The sequence below is a fragment of the Lutra lutra genome, chromosome 12 (assembly GCF_902655055.1).
Source record: "Lutra lutra chromosome 12, mLutLut1.2, whole genome shotgun sequence".
Classification (NCBI taxonomy): domain Eukaryota; kingdom Metazoa; phylum Chordata; class Mammalia; order Carnivora; family Mustelidae; genus Lutra; species Lutra lutra.
In genome coordinates this window covers 72,224,395-72,247,796 of record NC_062289.1, presented here as the reverse complement: position 1 = coordinate 72,247,796, position 23,402 = coordinate 72,224,395, and the positions used below count along the sequence as shown (strand labels likewise).

The 23,402-nt window shown below is 52.3% G+C and overlaps 1 protein-coding gene across 2 annotated transcripts; it reads left to right on the top strand.

The window, feature by feature from the left end:
* The first annotated feature begins 1,318 nt into the window (after nucleotides 1–1,318).
* Nucleotides 1,319–22,508, top strand: SEC14L2 (SEC14 like lipid binding 2). Of its 2 annotated transcripts, XM_047697574.1 has the most exons (12): nucleotides 1,320–1,474; nucleotides 3,667–3,742; nucleotides 8,013–8,056; nucleotides 8,456–8,515; nucleotides 8,790–8,978; nucleotides 10,007–10,102; nucleotides 10,235–10,295; nucleotides 10,649–10,732; nucleotides 13,895–14,001; nucleotides 14,104–14,243; nucleotides 14,394–14,563; nucleotides 20,185–22,508. In XM_047697574.1, exons 1-12 carry the CDS (start codon nucleotides 1,421–1,423, stop codon nucleotides 20,313–20,315), a joined length of 1,212 nt encoding a protein of 403 aa, XP_047553530.1. In that variant the 5' UTR covers nucleotides 1,320–1,420; the 3' UTR covers nucleotides 20,316–22,508. The 2 variants fall into 2 exon arrangements, with proteins under 2 accessions (XP_047553531.1, XP_047553530.1); XM_047697575.1 differs by lacking the exon at nucleotides 10,007–10,102 and having other exon boundaries at nucleotides 1,319–1,474.
* The last annotated feature ends 894 nt before the right edge of the window (nucleotides 22,509–23,402 follow it).

Genomic DNA, 23,402 nt, shown 5'->3' with positions numbered 1-23,402 from the left:
CTGGGAGGGCAAAGTAGTGTCTGATTCATTTCAGGGTCCCCAGAACAGTGCCTAGGACCTGGCACACAATAGGAGGAAAGACTGGCCCAGGGCATGTGAACAGCTACAAACACAGAGGTAGCAATAGAGTATGTGGTTGAACTCAGAAAGGAGGAAATGGCTTTACTGGATAAGGAAGGGGCTGTGAGGCACGGCAGGACAGTCAGAGGGCATGGAGGCATCCATCACACAATTCAGACTTGCAGTTACAGGAACCCACAGCTCTAGCCTCCGGGCAGGAGCAGAGGAAGCAGGTAAGTGGATGGCAGGGCAGCTTTCACTGAGTTTTCCTGCGACTTCCTGCATATCCACCCTACATCCCCACCCAGAGGCCAAAGCCTGGCCAGGCAGGGGGCAAAGGGAGGCTGTGCAGGGCAGAGTAGGGCGGGATCACAGACCTGAACCCTTGGCTAGGCACCACTGTGCTGACCGACTTAGGTACAGTAGCTCACTTGATCCTCTCAAGCTGACTTGAAATCAAATCATCACCTCCCGTGGAGTGAGCGAAGAAGCTCAGGTTCACAGGAGTGAAGCCGCTTGCTGGAGTCTGACAGATGGAAGTGGAGGATGTAGGGTTCAGACTCAGGCCTTCTGACTCCAAGAGAGAAAGCCCTCCTACCTGAGAGGAGGGGTGGGTGTGAGCACCTCAAGAGCAGCTCTTTGAGAGCTGGGAAGGTTGGAACAGAGGTCAGGGCCCTGGGTGGGGAGAGGGGGGTCTGTGTTTGCTTGTCCCCTAGGCCTGCCTGCCTCACAGGTGGAGGGGAAAGCCTGTCAACACGGAGAGGCTCCAAAGTTGGGTTGGCAGCAGTGGACCAAAACTCGAGGCAAACAGGAAAAGAGCAAGGGCCCCGGGGAGAAATGGCCAATACCACAGTTCATCACAGGGCGCAGAGCGATGCTAGGCTTCAGGACTTGGCCCCCCCACAGTGGCACAGGGCAAGCTCCCTCCCATCTGGGAGAGTGAAGTTCTGGACTATGGGACCCCAACTCGGGAGAGCTCATTAGATAGCATCTCAATGGGGAAACTGAGGCCCAGGGGGCACAGGTGTCTCGTCCAAGGTCACAAAGCGAGCTAAAGAGAGATTTGAGACTAGAACCCAGATTTCCTGACTTTCTAATGTCCACTGGCCCCAGCCCGGGTGGGCACTCCTGCTCGCCTTATGCCAGGGTCTCCGCCTTCAGGAGGACAGAGACGGACGCGCCAGAGGCTTCCGCGCGCGGCTCATCCCTCCCCACTCCACCCCTCCGGATCCTTTAAGAGGCGGGGCTTGGCCGCCCGCCCCGCGGCCCGGGCAAAAGGCTGGGACTTTACTCCGGCGGCAGAGAACGAGCCCGTGCTCCATCAGCTGCCGCAACCGCCGCGCCCCGAGCCCGAGCCACCATGAGCGGCAGAGTCGGAGATCTGAGTCCCAAGCAGAAGGAGGCACTGGCCAAGGTGAGACGTTCCCCGCCCACCCCACCCCTCGGCCCCTCCTTCAGGCCAGGGCCTCGCCCTCCGGCTGCAGCGAGCCGGGAAGGGGCCGGGGCGGGGGACCGTACGGGACAGGCGGACGGAGGAGGGAGCTGCGGCCAGCGGCACCTGACGCCTCTCATCCCTCGTCCCCGCGGCCCGCCGCACCCTCCCTGCGGCGGCAGAGGAGGAGGCCGGGGGCAAGTTTGGCTACCCCAGCCTCATCCCTGAGCGAGCCCTTGGCGGTGCCACCTGGGAAGAAGTGGTTGCTTGGAAGCCCTCGGAGGCAGCCGAGGGCACAAAGGCAATATTCATTCTCGAAACTGGCAGCTGGGCCCTGGGGGCCGGGGCAGGGGTAGGGCTCCGGGTTTCCTCCCATTTCCGGGAGGTTTTCCTCTTGTAGGGGCACTGGGCACCACAAACAGGGCCCTGACAGCTCCTTAGGACACTTGGAGAACCCCTGCTGGGGCACCAGGTCTCTCTGCGACCTTGGGAAAAGTCGTCGTCCTCTGTGTGCTGCTCGATAAAAGGAAATGAGAGGTTGGACCCCACGATGTCGATGTCGAAGGGAGCACCCTCATGTGTGAAGCCTGGGATCCTATGGGTGACTCATTGGGTTGAGGTTAGTTTGAGTTCAGACCAGCCCTCCCCTGTCCTACAATCCAGGCCCCTCCCTGGCTGGCGACTTGGGCAGAGGCTCTTCAGAAGGCTGGGAGGTAAGCCTGGCTTTGCCTGGGCACCTGGGCAGAGGAGGGGGCAACAGTTTGAAGGCTGGGGCCCCTGTCCACCAACTGCATCTACTCTTTGTTGCCCTGTAGGAGAGGAGAGATTGGCTGTACTCGGACCCAGAATTGATGGGGTCTGGTCTCCAGGTTAGGGGGCTCCACAGCCAAGCAGTTTTCCATTGCTGGGGGGACAGATGTCTCTCCTGCCACACAGTGGGGCCGAGGCACCAACCCTCATGAAGGCTTTGCCCAGGCTGAGCCTTCCCCCATCCTGGGGAGGCTGGATAGGGAGGCTTCAGATTTTACTGCTGACCTGCAGGGGAAGTCAGGCAGAGGAGGGGATTAGGTGGTGATTAAACTGGAAACCAGGGGCTGGGTTAGGGTCCTTGGTGAGGGGCCGCTTCAGGCCTGGGCCCTGGAGGAGTAGTTTCCCCGGGAGTCCAGGAGCTGTTTGGGGGATGGGGTGGGAGGATCTGTGTCCCTGGCTGACCTCAGCAAGGGACAGAGGTAGCAGGTCCTCATTGGTCCCCTCTTGGGCTGCCCTGTAGGTCAGTGACTAGAGAAAGGTGAGGGGTGGGGAGCAGGAGGCATGGGGAGAGCATGGGGTGTGTGTGTGTGCTCACCTACAGGGCAGTGAGCAGTCGGAGGTGGATATAGTCATCTGTTGGGGTCACTATCCGTCTCTCTTGTTTGGTACTCCCTGCCCTTTCCCCCTTCGTGACTTCCTGTTGAAACTGTTCCCTCCCACCTGGTTTGTCCTCCTCCCTCCTTCTGCTACCTTTGAAGTCCTTCAAGCACAACACAAACTTTTTTTGAATAGGATGAGACCACCGTCCTCCTGGGCCCGTCACCATCAGACTCTTCCTTTCCTTGCTTTCCCAGCCCATTGCTCACCAGTCCATGACCATGGGGCAGAAGACTACAGTGGAAGGCGTGCACCCTCTTGCCTTGGACAGACTGGAGTGGGGGGGTTGCATCCCAGCCCTGCTGATCACTAGCTGTTCAACCTTGGGCATGTTACTTAGCCTCTCTGAGCTCTAATTTCTTCATCTGCAAAATGGGGACAGTAGTACCTCTAGGGACTCTGAGTGAGACATGAATAAGATAAGTGCCAAGTTCAGTGCCGGGCACACAGGGAATGCTTGGCGAACGGACATCTTTGATTGTGGCACATCCCCAAGTGTCTACTATCACAGTTGGCAGGGATAGCCTATGGCTGCCTGCCACACTGGAGTGTGGAAGGGCATACAGACAGGCAGGGGTAATGTGTTACTCCCTTCCCGCCACCTCCTTGCTATCCACCAAAGCAACCAAGTACACCCATGTGCTCAGCCAGTGTCTACAGAGTTGACCCGTGTTGAGGTGGGGTCCAGCCAAGTCCCTATAGAGAACCCCAGGCAGGGGGTGGTCAGGGAGAGGACGTGCCACTCACCCTCCTACCTCTCCCTACAGTTTCGGGAGAATGTCCAGGATGTGCTGCCCACCCTGCCGAATCCAGATGACTATTTTCTCCTGCGCTGGCTCCGAGGTGAGGGAAGAGGGGCTGTGGGAGGCTGGGGCAGGGTCTCGTTCTGGGCAGCAGAATGGTACCCCCTGGAAACCCTGCCCCTGGCAATCTGAGAATCTGGAGAATTCAACCATTAGAACCAAGAGAGCCCCGTGTAGTTATATAACCTTGACCCTCCTGTTGGGTGGAATAACAAAAGTGAGACTCAGAGAGCTGAAGTAACTTGCTCCAGGTCACACAGCACCTGAGCCACAGGCAGAGAGAAGGTAGGAGCTGGTGGGCTGACTCCCAGCCCAATGCACTTTCCTTTTCTTCCATAAATCCTCTCTCCTGGTGGGCTTGGGGAAGTAGATTGAGGAAAAGCCTAGGAAGACCCAGGTGTGTGGGAAGTCAAAGGGAGAACCAAGTTTTGAACCAGAGTGCAGGCCCGTAGGAGAGGCTGGCCCCCTCTGGGGCCTTTTGGAGATGGCAGACCAGCTGTTTCAGCAGCTTGCTGGAGGGGCAGAGTGCATTGGGTGGGGATTGTGGGGGGTGTCAGCCTGACCTCTGTTGACAAGATTCCGCTCGAGCCACCACCCAGCTCCAGAGCCCCACATTCAAGTTCCAGCTCTGCCCTCGCCTGGCTGTGGCAGGTGGGCCAGGGGTGCACATCTACTTTAGGAACTACATCTAGTTCCGGTAGAACAAGACCAGACAGGGTGCCCTGCCTATCTCAAGATGTAACACGACAGAACCCTGCCTGTGCTAATGAAGGGTACGGCTTTCTCCTCACATCAGAGTCCACCTCAACCCCCTGTCCCGACTCCTGAAATTTCCCCTTTCTTTTTTCTCTTCTCCTCTCCTGTGGTTCGAGTCATGCGCCATCCTCTCAGTTCCTGTGACACAGTTTTTTTTCTTTATAGAAACTTTATTGCCAGACATTGAAATAATAGAGAAAATTCTACCACGTGAGGTTGGTAGAGTCGGTTGTGTTGTAGAACGATAGCCCCGAATATTAAAGTACACATCATGCCTGAGTATGTATAGACACAGACACACATATGCATCCCCTAGGGATCCTGGGACAGGTGAAGGGATGTATTTTTCTTTTCTGCCCAGAAATGGAGCTGGTACACTCTGGGGAACTGCTAGTAGGCACCCCAGGGCAGGAGAGCCAGGAAAGCCATGGGGGGTTCCGTGTGCCTCTGGTAGTGCCACTTGCCCAGTTCCCCCCACAAATGTTGTGACACGCCTCCACCCCCCACCCCCCTACCCCCGTTCCAGCCCACTCAGATTGGGTGGAGGGGCAGTAGGGGGGTGCAGTGGAGTCAGTCCAGGGCTGGAGGATATTTTGGTCCAGCATTTGCTGAAGGGCTGTAGCTAGAAGCGGGTGGGTAGGCAGCGTGGGAAGGTTGTGCTGCCTTAAAGGGCCAGCTGCAAGATGATCAAAGACACCACCGGGCTGCTGGTAGGTAGAGACGTGTGGTTTCAGAGAGCTGAACGATAACACAGCCTTTTTATCTTCAGGGAGGCTGCCTGGGCTCCTGGCAGTTGGTTTCCCTGACATTCCCAACTCCCCAGTCCTGGGATAACCCCTCTCTTTGCAAGAATATCGAAGAGTATTGTCATCCTCTTTTTTGCCAGATGAAGCAGTGAAGGCTCAGAGAGGGGAAGGCACATCCTGGAAGGCACACAGCTAATGAGGAGCAGAATCCGAGTGGAAACCTAGGGCCTCAGAGTCCCGGGCCAGCATTCTCTCCTTTAAGCCATGGCTGCCCCCCTGCGCCGCCGCCCCCCCAAAGCCAAGCTTGGCCTCTTCAGACAGAGGAAGTGTCTCCTCACTACTTTACTTGCGCCTCACATTTCCTGGGCAGGAGCTCAGGCCTGGTCAGACTCTACTGTGAATTTCAATTAGGGTTTTTGTTGCCCTTTTTTTAATGGAAACCTTTTCCCTCTCTACCTTTGCTTCTAAAGGAAACATTTTCAAAGTGCATGCCAACAGAATGCCTTTCTCTAACCTAGGTGTGAGCTCAGGCTTTCACTCTTGGCCCCTTCCCCTCACATGGGTTCCGTTTTCTGCTCCCCCCACCCACCCCGGCCCCCACCCTGAGAGCAGGCACAGAAGTCTTTACTGCTTCCTTCTGACTGGGGCTGAGCTCTGGGCTTCCCAGCAAGGTCCGAAGGCCAGATGAAAACCCACAGGTGATAGCCACTGTGTGCGTGTTGGGGAGATAGGGCCTTGTCAGGGAGGTAGGGGGCAAAGCAGGTTGGAGTTTCCTTCACCAGGACTCAGAAGTTATCAAATCAGGACCCAGGACAGCTGCTCCCAAGTCATCTCTGGCATTGACCTAAACCAAGCTTTGATCTGCCCCCAACCAGGGCACAGGAGCCCTGGAGATGCCTGACTCAGCAGGCATAGGGAGGCACTGGGCCAGGTACTGCCATGGCCAAGTGGCAACTCGGGGAGGGCTCTCAAAGAAGATCCTGGCTGTTGGAGCCTGGCAGATATGGGTGAACTGGAGAGCTGTCTGGAGAGAGGGGGGCTCACACTTTACTGCCACTCCTGTTCCTATGGACCACGCCCACTTTCACAGACCAACTGGGCTCCCCCATCATGACAGTAGGTTACTTTGTTTTTTCATGTGTTTCTAGATCATATAGATGATTCAGTTGGTGATGTGGAGTATCTTGTCCAAGATCAGACTGGGAGAAAGGGGAAGGGCTGAGAGGCAAACCCAGATTATATGCCTCTAAAAGCTGCCCCTCACTGCCACAATGGTGCGTGCAAGATTGCCATCAAAAGAAACTTCCTAGAAGTAAAGGCCATTCAGTTCTATGAATGGGTGTCCAGCAGCTATGATGGGCATGGCATTGGTCAATCCCCAGATGCATCCTTTGGGTGCAGGACAATGGAGTTGATTTCATGATAGCAGAGTCAGGGAATATGCTTGGCCACTCCCAGAGATCTGTGATTAAGGGACCAGTGATAGTCCAGAGGGCAGCCTATCTGGCCCAGGTCCCAGGGCTGTCAGCAGATGTCGATGGCTGTCCGATCCACAGAGGACATAGGGATGGGAGGGACAGTTCATAGGGCAGTTGGCAAAACTGGTCAGAGTCTGGATCTCAGAAACTCTTTAAAGGATGAACTGGAGCGAGCTGTCACAAGATGAAATCTGATAGGGATGGATCCAGAAAACCACCTCACAACATATGGGATGGAGGCTTAGCAACAGCACAGCTGAAAAGGATTTGGGAGTTTCAGTTGACTGTAAGCTCCATCTGAGTTAAGAGTGTGACTGTTGCCAAGAAAGTTCTCAGGCTTTATCGGAGAAGGGTAGGCAACACCTTGCACCGCACACAGTTCCATGGAGCGCGCTTTTGAAGTAGGGTGCTCGCAGACTGGGAAACATCCAAAGGGAAGTCCTGTGAATGGACTTGAAACCTGGCTGCGAGGAACAGTCAGAGGAAGGATCCATGGAGGGGCAACATGACAGCCAAGGGCATGCAGGGAGCAGCACAAAATTCACCCATATTGGAAAACTTGTCACATGGCTGAGAAAGGGATCCTACTTCCAGAGCGTTTCGGCTGTGGGTCTCTGCTCAGTGTAACAATGAGTGCGAGTGCAAGTGGCCACTCAGATTATCTGAAAGCAGGTGGCTTTTGGGGGGCAGTGAGGTCTTTGTGTTCAAGCTTGAGCAGGATGACTTGGGGTGAGAGCATGAAATGAAGAGTTGGCCCAGGTGAACTTTTTAATTTTGAAGCTTTCCAGGAACCCTGGGAGGAGGGCCCTCTGTGTCCCGTTAGGGTATATGTGGATCCTTTGAAAATATGGCAAGGTTGACCAGAGGCTCATCAACCCTTCTATCATCCTGGGATGTTCTGCCATGTCCACCCCAGATGACAGGGCAGCTATGTTCATCTTTGAACTAGAGGTCAAGTTCTCAGAAAACGAAGGAGATTAACTTCGTATAAAGGGGGAAGGCTGAATGATAAGGGTGTCCAGGGTTCACTTTCCCTGATAGGAGATAAGATCTTTCACCTCTTGTATCCATGAGGGTAAAATTCATTGGACCCCAGTGTTACAAGGCTGCATCCACCTGCCCTGATCCTTGACCTGCTCTTTGGGGGCTGTGGTATTCTAGAAACCCCTTAGTGGAGTTCCTTCTCTTAAGCTTCTGCATGTGGGGTCATCTGGAAGTCAGCTGGGGTGAAGTTGGAGAGGAGCCAGCCCCAGCACAGGAATAGGGAAATCTCCCTGTCCTTGGATGCCCAGCCCCCTGGTCTAACCCTGACCACATTTCCCTGTTACAGCAAGAAACTTCGACCTGCAGAAGTCTGAGGCCATGCTCCGGAAGGTGAGCTCCATTTAGATATAGCCCACTGTTGTCTCGGTTCCCACCCATCAGAATCACACTGGGGTTGGACTATCTTTGCCCACCCTGCCCACCTGATCACAGCTTCTGGCTCATGTGGCCAATCTGAATATTAGCTGGCCACTGTTGCAGCCTTATCCCTTTGGGACAAAGTACATTCCCTTCCCTGAAACAGAGCTTTCATACTTCTGGCCCAGCTAAGAATTACAATTTGTTCTGCCCAGATCTCCGAAACAGGCAGTGCCTTCTTTTCCAGTCCCACCACTTGCCTTCTCATGATGTACCTAGGACACAGTGTCACCTATTGCTAGATGCCTATAAGGGGTTCTACTATCCCTGCCTTTTTTTTTTTTTTTTAAAGCCCTACCTCTATGTTTGCAGCACGTGGAGTTCCGAAAGCAAAAGGACATTGACAACATCACGAGCTGGCAGCCTCCCGAGGTGAGGACGAATGATCTTGCCCCAAACCTGTGTTAGTTAGGTCTGCTGCACCCACAGTCTGTGTCCCGAAGGCCGTCGGACTGGGGCCGTCGGACTTTCCTCAAGAGGAAAGGTTTGACAATGCCCAGTGAGCCCAAATGGTTCCCAGAGTGGGTATCCATTGGCACCCAGGGGGAAAGGCTGTGGAGGGAGAGCCTGATGAACCCATGGGAAGGCCCCGGGATACAGGCCCGTGGGCCTGCTGACTGGGGGCCTGGTCTGTGTCTTTGCCCAGGTGGTCCAGCAGTATCTGTCAGGGGGCATGTGTGGCTATGACCTGGATGGCTGTCCCATCTGGTACGATATCATTGGACCTCTGGATGCCAAGGGGCTGCTCCTCTCAGCCACCAAACAGGACTTGCTCAAGACTAAGATGCGGGACTGTGAGCGGCTCCTGCAGGAGTGTGCGTGCCAGACCAAAAAGGTGAGTCTAGCATGGTGGAGAGTGAGTTCACCACTGTGGAGCTCTTCCAGCAGAAGCAGGCGTGTCACACAGGGATTTAAGCATAGGTTCTGGGCTGAGACACAGACGTTTGGATTTCATGGACGAGTGAAATCTCCAAGTTTTAGGGACAGACCCATGTTGCCAGATTCATACTTTTTTTTTCCAAGTAAGGACTTAAAAAGAAAATGTACTGGCTGCTATTGTCCTGGTTAACCCCCAAATCTTAGGAATGGCATAGTCTCAGAATGAAGGGCTGTCCTTTAAATCGGAGATATGTAGTTAACTAAATAACATACTATACTGTCATCGCATTTCTCATTCATCCAGGCACTGGTAAGATCTCTGTCATGGCCCAGCCTCTTCTCGGACAAGTATCCGGGCACCGCTGGTTGCAGATGAACTGAGAGTCTGTGCTTCTCTAATTCTGTATTCGAAAAAGAGAGGACAGGTGATTCCCTCTCCAAGAAAAAGGCTAAAGAGAGAGCTGGATCTTCTCTCCTGCCTTTCTCTTGAGCTTGAGTAAGGATCCAGCGAAATGATGTCATAGGTTTGGGAACATTTCAACACTGTCGTTCACGAACATGCACTGAGAGCCTAGCGTGTCCAGAGACCCTATAGACTGCGGATGCAGAGAAGTGTTTGATGGGCACCCTTCAGGGCTTAGGTTGGACGAGGCCCCACGGACTGAGCCCTACCAGGTGCTATTCACAGAAGAAGAGGGAGGCCACCAGGTCAGACTGCAGAACAGAAGAGACCTCAGATATAACCTAGATCCACCCAGTTGTTTACTGGATGAGAACAGGACAGCTAGGAAGGAAGAGTGACTAACCTTGGTCATAATTCTGGCCTTGGGGCTGCTTATCTCAATTTGGAAAACCCTAGATATGGCCCTGCCCAGATCTGGTCACCCTATGGGCACATCAGCAAATCAGCTTCCTGCCCTGAACTGGGGTAGGATTCTGCAGGGTAGCAACCTGCTGTGACTTTCTCCTCTCTGTCCCCTGCAGATGGGGAAGAAGGTGGAGACCGTCACCCTGATTTATGACTGCGAGGGGCTTGGCCTCAAGCATCTCTGGAAGCCTGCGGTAGAGGCCTATGGGGAGGTGAGGGGCAGAGCTGGGGGGTGCGGTTGGGAGGAGGAGAGAAAGCAGAGGGGAGTGGGACCCTCTGCTAGTAGGTCCCGTCTGGCCTGGGAGAGGCAGGGTGTGCAGGACTCAGTGATTTTGTTTCCGCAGTTCCTCTGCATGTTTGAGGAAAATTACCCTGAAACGCTGAAGCGTCTTTTCGTTGTTAAAGGTAAGTTGGGAACTACCTGTGATGAAGTCAAATGGGAAAGAAGGGCCCCAAATGTTCCTGGGACAGATTTGGGAGAGTGGAATGGGGTGAACCAGAGGAAGGGATCCGAGGGCCCCTGATATAGGCAGACAGATTTATGATTCACAAAGCTTTTCGGATTTATTGCCTCCTTGGAACCACTCAGAGTGGTGACACAGGAAGACTAGACCTGCTGTCCAGACAGGGAAGCCAGAAGTCAAAGAGGTGCCCGTGCCAAACCTCCCTGGGCTGACCCAACACAGGGCTGTGGAGGACACTGTCAGGGACAGAGTGGGCCTTGCTCCGGGTCTCACAACACCTGGTCTCTCTTCCAGCCCCCAAGCTGTTTCCTGTGGCCTACAACCTCATCAAACCCTTCCTGAGTGAGGACACCCGCAAGAAGATCATGGTCCTGGGGGGTGAGTAGCTCAGACTCTTCTCAGTGCCACCAGTTGGCCCTTGACCCAAACTGGGCATAGCTTTAGAGGTGGTTAGGGTGAAGGCTTCCTCTGCTGATGGTAGCAGTAGGATCCAGGAGCAAGTGGGGGCCACGGAGGTCATAGGAGCAGAGAGGTTGCTTCCAATTAGGGGAACCTAGGAGCGGCTTCCTTTGATGCACACTTACCCTGGGTCAGCCCTGGACTAGGTGACAAAGATGTATCAGAGTCCCCTGAGGAGCTCCTGGCCCTCGTGGGGAAGGGGAGTCGCACCCTGGGTGTGTGGGTGGGAACACGGACCAGGGGCACTCAGCCCTCCCAACCCAGACACCCAGGCGGGACCAGATGCTGACCTCAGCTGAGTGTTGTGGCATGAGTAAGAGGCAGTCCGATGAAGCCAGGCAGGAAGCCACCAGGCAGAAAGAATAGCACTGAGCGAAGGCCTTGTGCACCGCGGCTCAGGCAGTCTTGGAGAGCGCATGGCGATAGGGGAGGTGCAGCTGGAGAGGCTGCCTGGAGCCAGGGACAGAGAATCCAGGGCACCGTGCTGAGAAGCTGGGACACAGCTCCACAGGTTGTTGGGAACCAGAGAAATGGGGACGTTGCAGGGAAGGACCAGGATCAGACTTTTTAAAAATTTTTTTAAGAATTTATTTATTTGCCAGAGAGAGGGAGAGAAAGAGAGAGAGCACAAGCAGGCAGAGTGGCAGGCAGAGGCAGAGAGAGAGAAGCAGGCACCCGGCTGAGCAAGAAGCCCAATGTGGGACTCGATCCCAGCACCCTGGGATCATGACCTGGGCTGAAGGCAGCGACTTAACCAACTGAGCCACCCAGGGGTCCCTAGATCAGACTTTAAATGGAGACCTATATGACTGGCATGCCTGTGAAGGACAGGTATCAGTTTGTACGCTGTGGTCATCGTCCGCACAAGAGCTGTTGCAAACCCAAGCCGGGTGGTGGCGGTAGGGCTAGAGAGGAAAGGAGGGATTTGGGACTCACTTAGGAAGTAAAACAACAGAACCCCAAGATCGACTGGGCATAGGGAGGGAGGAAGAGGAATCCAGAATGACTTTCTGGTGGCTGGTGTGAGTGACTGAGTGTTGCAATGACTCTGGTGTGTTTAGTTCAGCCAGCGGACATAACCTTGATGTTGAGTCTGGGGAGTCTGTGAGATGCACAGAGACTGGGGATACGTGAGTCTGAAGCTGAGGTGAGGACTCTGGTTTGGAAATTTGGGAGTTAGCAGTTATAGGCAGCAGCTAAGAACTTGAGAGTAAAGACTGCCCACGGAAGAGGGAACCCTGGGGACTGAGTTCAAGGGCAGGTACGGCAAGAGGAGCCCACCAAGGAGAAGAAGGAGTGATTGACGAGCTTGGCAGGGCCACACTTGACACAGGTTGGATATGCAGGGGAGCTGAGAGGACATCAAGGCACAAGGAGAAGCCAGCAAGGAAGATGCATAGGAATCAAGCCAGCCAGGAACAGAGAGGAGCTGAGTTTTGCCAGAGCATTAGGATGAATTGGTAGGAAGGAAAGGCCAGAGAGGTAGACTGGCATTGGCTTGTGTCAGGCCAGGTGCTGCCTATGGAGTTGACCTTGGGGGTAGGTAATAGGGATTCTAAAGGTTTCTGGATGTTCACCGCTAGGTGATACATGGAAAGTGGAGATCTTTCCGATGCGTATCAGTGAGCCCCGGGAGTGGTGTGAAGCATTCTGGAAAGTTCAGAACTTCTGGGTTCTGGTCCTGACTCTGGCAACAACAAGTTCTGCTTCCTGTTGCCTCAGTTACTCTCTCTGTAAGATGGGAAGGGCCCCTCTGGCCTTATTCCAACTCTCCAGCTGAGCTGGGGGAAGACATACAAAATCTGAGCAAAAGGCTCCAATGATTTTTGGCTTTGCTGCGGCTACCGCCCACCATGAGCAGGAGACGGCTGGGTTTCCTGGCAGCAGACTGTTCTCCCGCCCACACCTAAAACCCTTTCAACCAAGCCTGCCTCAGGCTCAGAAGATACCAGATCTTCAAGAGAAGATGGAAAACATTCACGCTGGGCTGGTCAGGGGAGCTTAGGAAGCACAGATTACATGCCCCCCAAGACCACAGAAGCTGTTTTCCAACAGTTTCCAACAGTTCTAACAGTATGGTCTCAGGACCCTAGAAATCAAAGGGCTGGGTGACCCTGGGCAGCCTCTATGAGGCTTCCAGCCAGTCCCCACAGCCGAGGACCCTGGGTCTGTACTCCATGACTGCCTATTTATGGTCTATAGAGTCGGCACAGAAAGGTTTCCAGTATCAAAATATTGTGCTTGGCTGATACTGGTTTAGGAATTTGGAGTGGTGAAATGGTTCTCAGCATTGGTGGCACTAGAGTCAAACTCTCCTAGTCAGGAAAGGGCTTGGTTATTTAAAAAAAAAAGAAAAAAAGAACCGAGTCACCGGCAGCTAGACAGCCTGAAAAACAGCAGAAGTGAAGTTGTGGCTGGGGTAAAGCCAAGGGAGCCCCATTTAAGGGGCCACTTGACAGTGGTACAGTCGGTAAGTCACGACTGAGCACGATTACGTGTAGGTGAAAGCAGGGGATGAGACATGTGGTTGGACCCTCCTGGAATTCAGTCTAAGCAGGAAAGATCAGGTTGATTCAGGCCTTTCTGCCTGCTGCACATGCTGTTCCATCCTGGTGGGATGCCCTTCCCTCTTTTCTTTGTTCCTTCTGATTGCACACCAGATATTTATACCCTGTGCCTGGGAGTGAGCGTACATTCTCATACAGGTAGGGAGTTAATAGCTTACGGCATCCTCTCAAGTAGTTAGTTCCCTTCACTCCCCCCGCCCCGCAGCCTCATGGGGCAGGTAGAACCAGGCTCAGCACAGAGTGATATTACTTAAGGTTACTCAATGGGTCAGAGGCAATGGAGAGACTCCAGGGGTTCTGATTCTTAGTCCAGGGAAAGGGCAGCCCTCTGGGTGATGCTGCCTCCTGAACCCCCCAGCAAAGCTGTGTGCACATCACAGGCTCCTAATATCAGTGTTTTCTGTGCTGGAGCAGACAGGTTTTTCCTGCCCGTTTTGTGTTGACCGCCAGGGCTGTGAAGCAATCCTGCCTAGTGGTGATCCTTTTTTCCCTCCTTCCTTCCCCCTGCTGCCAGCAAACTGGAAGGAGGTTTTACTGAAATATATCAGCCCTGACCAGCTGCCTGTGGAGTATGGGGGCACCATGACTGATCCTGATGGAAACCCCAAGTGCAAGTCCAAGGTATGGGCTGTGTAGTCCCCTGAAGAACCCAGAAGGGTTAGGGATCACCAGGGAAGCCTGGCTCAAATGCACATTCCAGTTCACTCTGTGCCCTGCTTCTAGATCAACTATGGGGGCGACATCCCCAAGAAGTATTATGTGCGAGATCAGGTGAAACAGCAGTATGAACACAGTGTGCAGATTTCTCGTGGCTCCTCCCACCAAGTGGAGTATGAGATCCTCTTCCCTGGCTGTGTCCTCAGGTAGTGCTCTGGACCCTGACAGGCAACCTGTGCCTTTCAGCCCTAGGGTGCCAGTGGTTGGGCTGGGGTGGGGGAGAAGCCTTGGGGGCAGGACCCAGAGAGTGCGCACAAAGACACAATCAGGTCTGAATGGGCGGATGTCCCTGGCAGGTGGCAGTTCACATCAGAAGGTTCGGACATCGGTTTTGGGATTTTCCTGAAGACCAAGATGGGGGAGCGGCAGCGGGCAGGCGAGATGACAGAGGTCCTTTCCAATCAGAGGTACAATGCCCACCTGGTGCCTGAGGATGGGACCCTCACCTGCAGCGATCCTGGCATCTGTAAGTCTCCCTCTCTTGGCTTAAAGCCCCTGCCCTAGCTGTCTGCCTCTGGGGTCCCTCTCACTCCATGGATTTAGGCTGTCAGACTCTGAGAACTAGATGTGGGGCTCCATGAGCTCAACACTCTCCTTACACAGATGAGGGAACGAACCTAGGGTAGATCTCTGACCTAACACTTCCAGGTCGAGGTGAGTCATGGTCCTAGGTGATCACAAGGGTCCAGAACACCTGCTCTCTGTTCCAAGTTTAACTGGATCTGTGACTGTGACCAAACGTTTCTGGAGAATGCTCCTTCCGCAGATGTCAGAGAGGAAGAACCGCCTGGGTGGGGGCAGGGATCCGAGGTGAGCAGAATGCTGAAAAGCCCAGTCCCAACCCCTCTGAGCTTATCTCCACCTTGATCAAAAACTGGGTACAGGACACGTACAGGAAGTTTAGCCAGGAGGAATAAGAAGAATGGCAAATGCCCCCCCCCCTTTTTTTTTTGCAAACAGGCATTTGAAAGTGTTTTACATCCCTCCACTTTGTAGTATCAATTAAAATTCCCTTTCAGGGGCGCCTGGGTGGCTCAGTGGGTTAAAGCCTCTGCCTTCAGCTCAGGTCATGATCCCGGGGTCCTGGGATCGAGCCCCGCATTCGGCTCTCTGCTCAGCGGGAAAACTGCTTCCTCCCTTCCTCCTCTCTCTTTGCCTGCTTCTCTGCCTACTTGTGATCTCTGTCAAGTAAATAAAATCTTAAAAAAATAAATAAATAAAATTCCCTTTCAGCAATTCTACTTCCAGAAATTTATCCTACAGAAATGTTCACACAAAGACACAAAAATAGAGGTACAAGGATGCTCTTAGCAGCCTGGGCAACTGGCAATAAACCAAATGACCTTTATTTATTTTTTTTTTAAAGGAAGTGTTTTGGTTTTTTTTTTAGATTTTATTTATTTATTTGACAGAGACAGATCACAAGTAGACAGAGAGGCAGGCAGAGAGAGAGAGAGAGGGAAGCAGACTCCCTGCTGAGCAGAGAGCCCGATGCGGGACTCTATCCCAGGACCCTGAGATCATGACCTGAGCCGAAGGCAGCGGCTTAACCCACTGAGCCACCCAGGTGCCGACCAAATGACCTTTAAAAGGTCTTGTTAAATGAATTATGGTACATGGGTACATGAAATACATTATACTCATTCAGGAGAATAAATTGACATGTAAAGGGTCTAATACATGTCAAAAAAAATGAAACGTAACATATGGTATACACTCACCTTGTTTTTTTTTTTTTTTTTAAGTATATACATTGAAAAGAATTCTGAGGAATATATGCTAGCTGTAATGGTGATTATCTCTGGGATGGTAGGATGCTTCTAGAGGGCTTTACTTTTTTCACTAGTTCTGCAACTAGCTTATTTTACAATGACCATGTACTATATTTGTAAGCAGAAAAAGCACATACACGCACACAAAAAGCCCTTCAAATCTCCAGTTTCCTTTCTATCAGAGCCAATGTGCCAGGCATGGAAAATCAATGAGAGCAAGGGCTTTTTCATCGAGCTGACTTGGATTTGCTTACTGATTCGTTCTTAGGCAGGTGACTTAGTCTCCCCGAGCTTCAGTTTCCTGATTGCTACAATGGGGATCAAATTCTCCACCTCATGGGGATACATAATGATTAAATGGGCAGCACTTAGCATAATGCCTGGTGTGCAGCAAGCACTCAACACACTGTAGACATCATTTTCCTTAGGGCAAGACCTGTGCGGGGAGAAGGGCCATCCTGGAGATGGTCCTGGAGATGGGAGAGAAGCCCTGTGCCTTGTTTCTAGGGGCACAGATGTCTCTCATACCATCACCCCAACCTCCGATGCCATATACTTCCCCAACTGCCAGGCAACCTTCCGTCTCAACCACCCCTTCCTCACAGATGCTCTGTGGTATGGCTCCCTGGGGAGGAATATTCTTGTTAGTGAGCAAGCAGCCAGGTCCTTGGAGGAGAAGGCGTATTATTGTATGCTTCAACAAGAACAAGGCCTGGCACACTAGCCCAGCTACTATTACCCACAGCACATATTTTATAGAGAAGTTTGAATTTTTTAAAGGCTTTGCCCATTTTTTCCTAAAGATTTTATCTATGTATTTGACAGAGAGTACACAAGCAGGGGAAGCAGCAGGCAGAGGGAGGGGGAGAAGCAGGCTCCCCAAGGAGCAAGGAGCCCAATGCTTGATTCCAGGACACTGGGATCATGACCTGAGCCAAAGGCAGATGCCCAACCGAAACATCCAGGTGCCCCGAAGCTTGATTTCTTTTTTTTTTTTTTTTTAGATTTTATTTAGTTACTTGAGAGAAAGAGGGAGTAAGAGCACAAGTAGGGGTTGTTGGTGTGGGGGAGAGGCAGAGGGAGAAGGGACAAGAAGACTCCCCGCCGAGTAGGGAGCCTGATGTGGAACTCAGTCCCAGAACCCCAGGATCATGACCTGAGCTGAAGGCAGATGCTTAATTGACTGAGCCACCCAGGTGCCCCTAAGCTTGATTTTTTTTTCCCTTAATGGACAGGGAAGCTGAGGTATAGAGAAGGGATGTTATCTCTCCCACAAAGCAGTTCATGTACACACCAGAAGACGGAAGACATGAGGGAATCCTAAAGTCCTGGTCCAGATCTCTAGGCAATAGTCTGTCCTAGAGATGATCAGGTCTGTCCCTGATGTGACAGACAAGAGAGTAGAGTCCTGGACCAGGAAAGTAATTTACCTGAGATCACGCAGCCAGGAGCAGTGCCCAGCCCATTTTCCAGCATTGCCCATGACTGTCTGTAGTATCTGAAGGAGGCAGCCTGAGAAAGGACCAGGATACCTTACACCATAATCAGGCTTAGGTTTGCAAACCCCAAATTTATTTTAGCTCTTCTTGGTTACATTCCCAGTTGGAACATTTATCTGCATGCAGGGCCTTGACTGGCTGCTTCTTATCCATTCCAAGGTGGATTAAAGGCAGGTTGCAGCACCCTTGTCCCTTTCCCAGGTGTAAAAACAATGAGGTGGGATCAGCTGTTGCCTGGAGCCATGGCTCAGGTTAAACCTGAGCCCAGAGAGAACCCAGTGTTAGGTTACAAGCTCACCTGTGGGAAGGCAGTGCTCTTGAAGAACCAGGCGACTCCCTGCAAAGTAGAACATAATCACCCAATGGAGAAATTAAAACTCTGAGCCAGCCTCCAATGGCAAGAGCACATTAATCCTCCCCAGGCTGGTCTGGTCCTTGACCAAGTGTGCTTAAAGTAGGGAGAAGGAGAAACAAAGTCTGAATTGATTTCACTTATTTTCTCTAGAGTAATGTTTCCTGGGGGCCTGAGTGTAGAATACTCTATTAGGAAAGAAGATTCAGCAGAAAAGATCTGGACTTTGTCCACCAGGAGTGCATGAGGTGGAACAGGCGGCCTCAAACACTGGGTGAAGGCTCCATCGTACTTCCAGGCCGTGCTGAGGGCAAGAGAGCCCAGACAGGCTCCAGGAGGCCTGGATTTGAGCCCAGCTGTGCCACCAACTCTCTAAATAATTAGCTTTTGCTTTCTTTCTCCTTAAAATGAGAAGAGTGGGGTAGAGCAGGAGGTCTTCTTTATTTATGTACTTATTTAAGTAGGCTCCGTGCCCAGTGAGGAGCTTGAACTCACAACCCTGAGATTAAGAGTCAAAATCTCCAGGTGCCTGGGTGGCTCAGTCCTTAGGTGTCTGCCTTCAGCTCGGGTCATGATCCCAGGGTCCTGGGATCGAGCCCTGAGTCAGGCTCCTTGCCTGTCGGGGAGGCTGCTTCTCCCTCTCCCATTCTCCCTACTTCTGTCCCTGTTCTCACTGTCTCTCACTCTGCCAAATAAATGGAATCGTAAAAATAAAAAAAGAGAGAGAGTCGTACATTCTAGCAACTGAGCCAGCCAGGCACTTCTAGAGCGGGAGGTCTTAATCTGGGGTTTGTAGACTCCCTTAAAGACCAAACACCTGTCTTTTATAACATATAGCATTTAATATCCCTCTTACTATTCGGAAATGAAATTCATGGATAACATAACCCACCTAAACACATAATTTAAAAAGCATTATCATCTTCCATCAGGAGAAATAAAAGGAAGCTGCTTTAGAATATATATTTGTTTCCATATATAAATGAGAGGAGATGGTCACAGCCATTTGCCGCCACTCTTCAGAATGGTGCCTTTCCCATTGGGAAACCCTGCCCCCAAGAGTCCATGATGGGCTCCAGGGGATCTGGGTGTGTTCATCAGATTCTCGAGGGGGTCAGTTCCCCAACAAAAGTTGAGGAGCCCTAGCCTAGAGGATCTCTTGGGGCAGGCTCTATAGGTCTGTCAGCATATTAGTGTCAAAATGAACCATGCAATTCATGAACTCTACTTCCCTTAGGCCTTGACCTCTGAACAGCCCCTTCCTTGTTTCTGAGAGCAGAATATGCAAAGCAGAGCCATCCCGACCCTGGTGCTTGATCCAAGGAGCTCAGACCTCTCCTCCAGCATGACCGATTCTGGTCGCTGGGACTCTGTCATCTAGGGCACTAAGGAAGTGTCCCTCTTTCCAGAGGGACTATTGGCTCTGAAAGACCTCTGTGCAGAGAAAATTGATGAGTAATACTTTACACCATGAAGGTGTGGGTGTTATGTCTACCCAATGTCTAAACTATGCATTTTATCTAGGGATAAGAAAGGAGCAAGGTTAAATCTCAGGATTAAATACACTTTTGGGGGGCGGGGGGGCTTGTTTTAATTTTTTTTCTCCCCTGGGAAAAGTGAGAGAAGACCAGGATAGGGAAAGGGCAGAGCCAGTGTTTCTATTCTCACACTCTTTGCTCTTGAAGGGCTGTTTGACTGAAAGGGAACAACTTCTCAAAAAGGGTTAGGTTAAAAGCAGTCTGTTTTTTGGCCAAGGCTTCAAAGCCTTCTCTGCCAACTCCATGCCCGTTTTGAGGTTTCCGAATCTTTTAGGATTACAAACAGGGGTGCAGGGCACATCTTGGTCTGTTTATCTTTCTGTGGGATAAATTCCTGGCTCAAAAACTCCGGGTATTTTACCTTCACCAGAACCTGAACGGGGCTCGCCTTTCCGGGGCCCAAAACAGGCAGTGATGCCGGTCAGAGGGAAATTCCAGCTCCATCACTTCCTCACTGTGTGAAACAGTGCCCTCCTTTTTTTACGCTATAAAGCAGGACTAATGCTGAGTTATTCTGAGCAATAATATAATAGTATATATAGATTACCACCCCAGGGCTGAGACACCTCCGTAGCCATTGTTGCCATTACTACTATCGTGACAATTGCTGCTGTTCAAGTCCTAACTCTTCTGAAAAGCCTTTAACAGGGCCCCCTCCTTCCAAACTGTGACAGACGTGGCTATCTCACTCATCTGGCACTTGGCATGTTCTGTTTTTTTATTTTTCTTTCTGTGACTATCTTGTCCACCCAGCTTGACTTAAGTTTCAGAAGGTGAGGGACCACTGCTTATGTCACCTTTATCCTCATTACGTACCACTTATGTCACTTTTATCCTCATTACGTACCACACTGTCTTGTTCAGTCAACAAAGATCGCTGTCCTTTGTAGAACTGCCTGAATGTCCGGTTTTCTGCCTCCCCTCAGATGTCCTGCGGTTTGACAACACCTACAGCTTCATTCATGCCAAGAAGGTCAGCTTCACTGTGGAGGTCCTGCTTCCGGACAAGGCCTCAGAAGAGAAGATGAAACAGCTGGGGGCAGTCACCCCGAAGTAATGCCTCTTCCCACAGCAGGCGTGGCTCCCTCCGTGTCTCCCTGTCAGTTTCTGTCCCTTGTAGCAGTCATTTTCCCAGTACCCAGATGCCCAAAAAAGCTGGGCTACAAGAAAGATCTTGGGCTGGATTTGGGGAACTTTCATTTCAGAATTAGGAAGAGGGGGAGAAGCAGGACAGGGTCTCCTTCCTCTCAAATTACTCAGGGGTCCCCAGGGGCTGGGCACCATGATAGGATCTACCATCCTATAAGCTGTGCCAACATCACCTGTCCAGTGACAGTTGAGACAGGAAGGAGTGGGGGGCGGGGGGAGATGTGGGTGGCAGCAGGGCAGAAATTAGAAAATGGGGGGAGAGATCTGCTAACACTTCAGGGAAGCCAGCTGTAGGGGAGGAACTTGCTCCCAAATTGAAAATGTTAAGTCTAGATCATTATGAGGAGTAGCAAGGTAGCAGTTTGCTAGAATTATGGTGGGGGTCAAAGGCTCTTCTAAACTTTCTATCTCCAAGGCTGGGACCTTTTGGCTTTTCCCACAAGTTTTCAGGGATGGCCTGAGTCAGTATAGATCTTCCCACTCAGGGGCAGACAGAGAGGCCACCTTGAAACTTGGGACCCACCGGCTGTCTCTTTAATTACTGATTGTCAGTGACTCAGAGCTTCTCAGGACAGCAATTTTGTACCCAGCCACTGTCCTGCAATGCAAACAAAGCACAGGAAAATTACTTCCAGGAATCCCAGTTCCAGGATGGGGTCGGGAGGCTAAGGGTGGGAGTGAATCCTGAAGCTTCCAACCCCGCCCCCTCTTTTCAGTGCTGTCAGCCTCTCATCAAGTAACTCTCCATTTGAGCACCCCACACAAAAATGACAAGTGGGATCAAGACAGTAGATCTCAGTGAGGGCCTTTCTAGTCTTGAGTCTCCCACGGTGCCGGTCAGCCGGCTTCCTGGCTGACCTCTGCAAGGCTCTGGCAGTCCCGTCTCTGTGGGAGGCATACGGCGGGTGCATTGGGTTCCTGGTGTCTGGCGGGGAGGCTGCCCGGGAAGTGGGCCAAAGGCCGGCTCGGCATGTGGGGGCAGCCACAAATAGCCTCCCAGGCCCCCAGCCCCGCCGTCCACACTGACAAGCAGGGATGGCCAAGGAGGCCCTCAGCGACCACGGATTGGAGGGCACGGACCCAGCGGGCAACCACAGCACAGAACCCAACGCCCCGCCCCGCAAACGAACAATGGAGAGCGCCCCCCCCCCATCCCCGGGCCCCAGCAGGAACTCCTTTCCCTCCGAAAGCTAGCCACCCCCGCCCCGGCCCAGCGTGGGGAGATGGTCTGGGGAAGCCGAGGGAGGAGAAGGGGGCAGGGCTGGAGCTGACCGGAGCGGCCTGAGGCTGCGCCGGCCTCAGCTACTCCGCTTAGGAGGCATCATCCTGACCTCGGTTTAACAGCGCTCTCTTAGGAAAATTAACCAATGAATAAAGCAACGTTCAGTGCACAGGGAGTGGAAGTCAATGCCCACCACCTCCCTCCTAAAAGCCCCTCACTCAGGCAAGATCCATGCCTCAGTAGCTGACCACATAGTCACCAAGAGCTGGGGCGCATGCGCAGAAGCCTCTCACTGCTCCCCTCTAGCGCGCTTTCCCGAGGCCCAAGGACCAGCTTGCTTCCCGATAGGTCCACGTGATGGAATATCTTCCGCCATCTTTGTTAAGGGCACCATGGGGCCTCCTGGCTGCCTTCATGGTCTGGGCGGAGGCCCCGCCCCGCCCGGTTTCTGGATACGTGCCCGAAGGTTCTAGCGCGTGGATTTGTGCGGGTCTGGGGAGAACGTGCAGCGCCTGCGGGGGGCACAGAGTGGGAGGGAAGCGGACGAAAGACGCTCACGTGGTGCTAGGGACCGTCTCCTAATTCCGCGCCAGCACTACCGGTGTTTCCCGGGCTGGAGAGCGCTTTTGGTCCCGAGCCCAGCTTCCTGCGAGGTCTCTGCTGACCCGGCTCCCCTATACGACCATACAATGACAGAGACGCCCAGGGCTGAAAATGTAGTCGTTAATATTGAACTAATGGTCTTATTTCCCTCATCTTTATTTGATAATAATCAAAAGCCAATTCTTTAATAAGTGCCTACTGGGTACCATGCCTCAACCCTGTGCTTACGGCCCTGGGTTGTTGCAGAGGTTCAAGGAAATAATACGTGCAAAGCGCGTAGAAGAGAACCTTAACAAGTGAGCGCTCAGTAAATATGGGCTTCTAGTAGGTTTTACAGACGTAGCTAATAGGTGGCACAACTGGGATTTGAACCCAGGACCCCCTGTCTACTTCTTCGCTGCCTGATACCTCCAAAATCCAAAGGATTCACAGTTTTAGTGAAGGGCACTCATTGCTCACGTGAGAATACTGAGGTCCAGCTGGGGAAGAGTTTCTTAGTAATCACGACAACCCAAGACCACTCTTTCTGTTTTGTTCACTTCCATGATATCTTTCTTCCCCTGTCTCTTCGTTCGTTCATTCATTCATTTAACCATTCGAGGTCCTGCCCCAGAGTATCTTGGTCTGGGGGTTATGCTGATCCAGTTAGACCTCAGAGCTTGGTATATGAACATAGCACCTGGCAGGGAGAGTCCAAATATCCACCTCACCAGGCTGCTGCTCACTGTTCACTCCCCCAGCCTCATTCACTCAGCTCAACTTGAGAGCACGGCACCTGGAGCCACGACCTGGATTCAAATGCCAGCTTCACCACTTAGCTGTATGACCTGGAAAAGTGACCCTTTGCGTGTGTGTGTGCCTTTATTTCCTCGTCTGTAAAATAGGGGTCCCGGGTTGGTGGGTGGCTTTTAGGAGGCAATCTGTCTAGAGTCTTTAGCCAATGGTCTGGCCAGTAGTAAACTTAATAAATGATTTTTTTTTAAAGATTTTATTTATTTATTTGACAGAGATCACAAGTAGGCAGAGAGAGAGGAAGGGAAGCAGGCTCCCTGCCGAGCAGAGAACCCGACTCAGGGCTCGATCCCAGGACCCTGGGATCATGACCCGAGCTGAAGGCAGAGGCATTAACCCACTGAGCCACCCAGGTGCCCCAATAAATGATTTCTTATC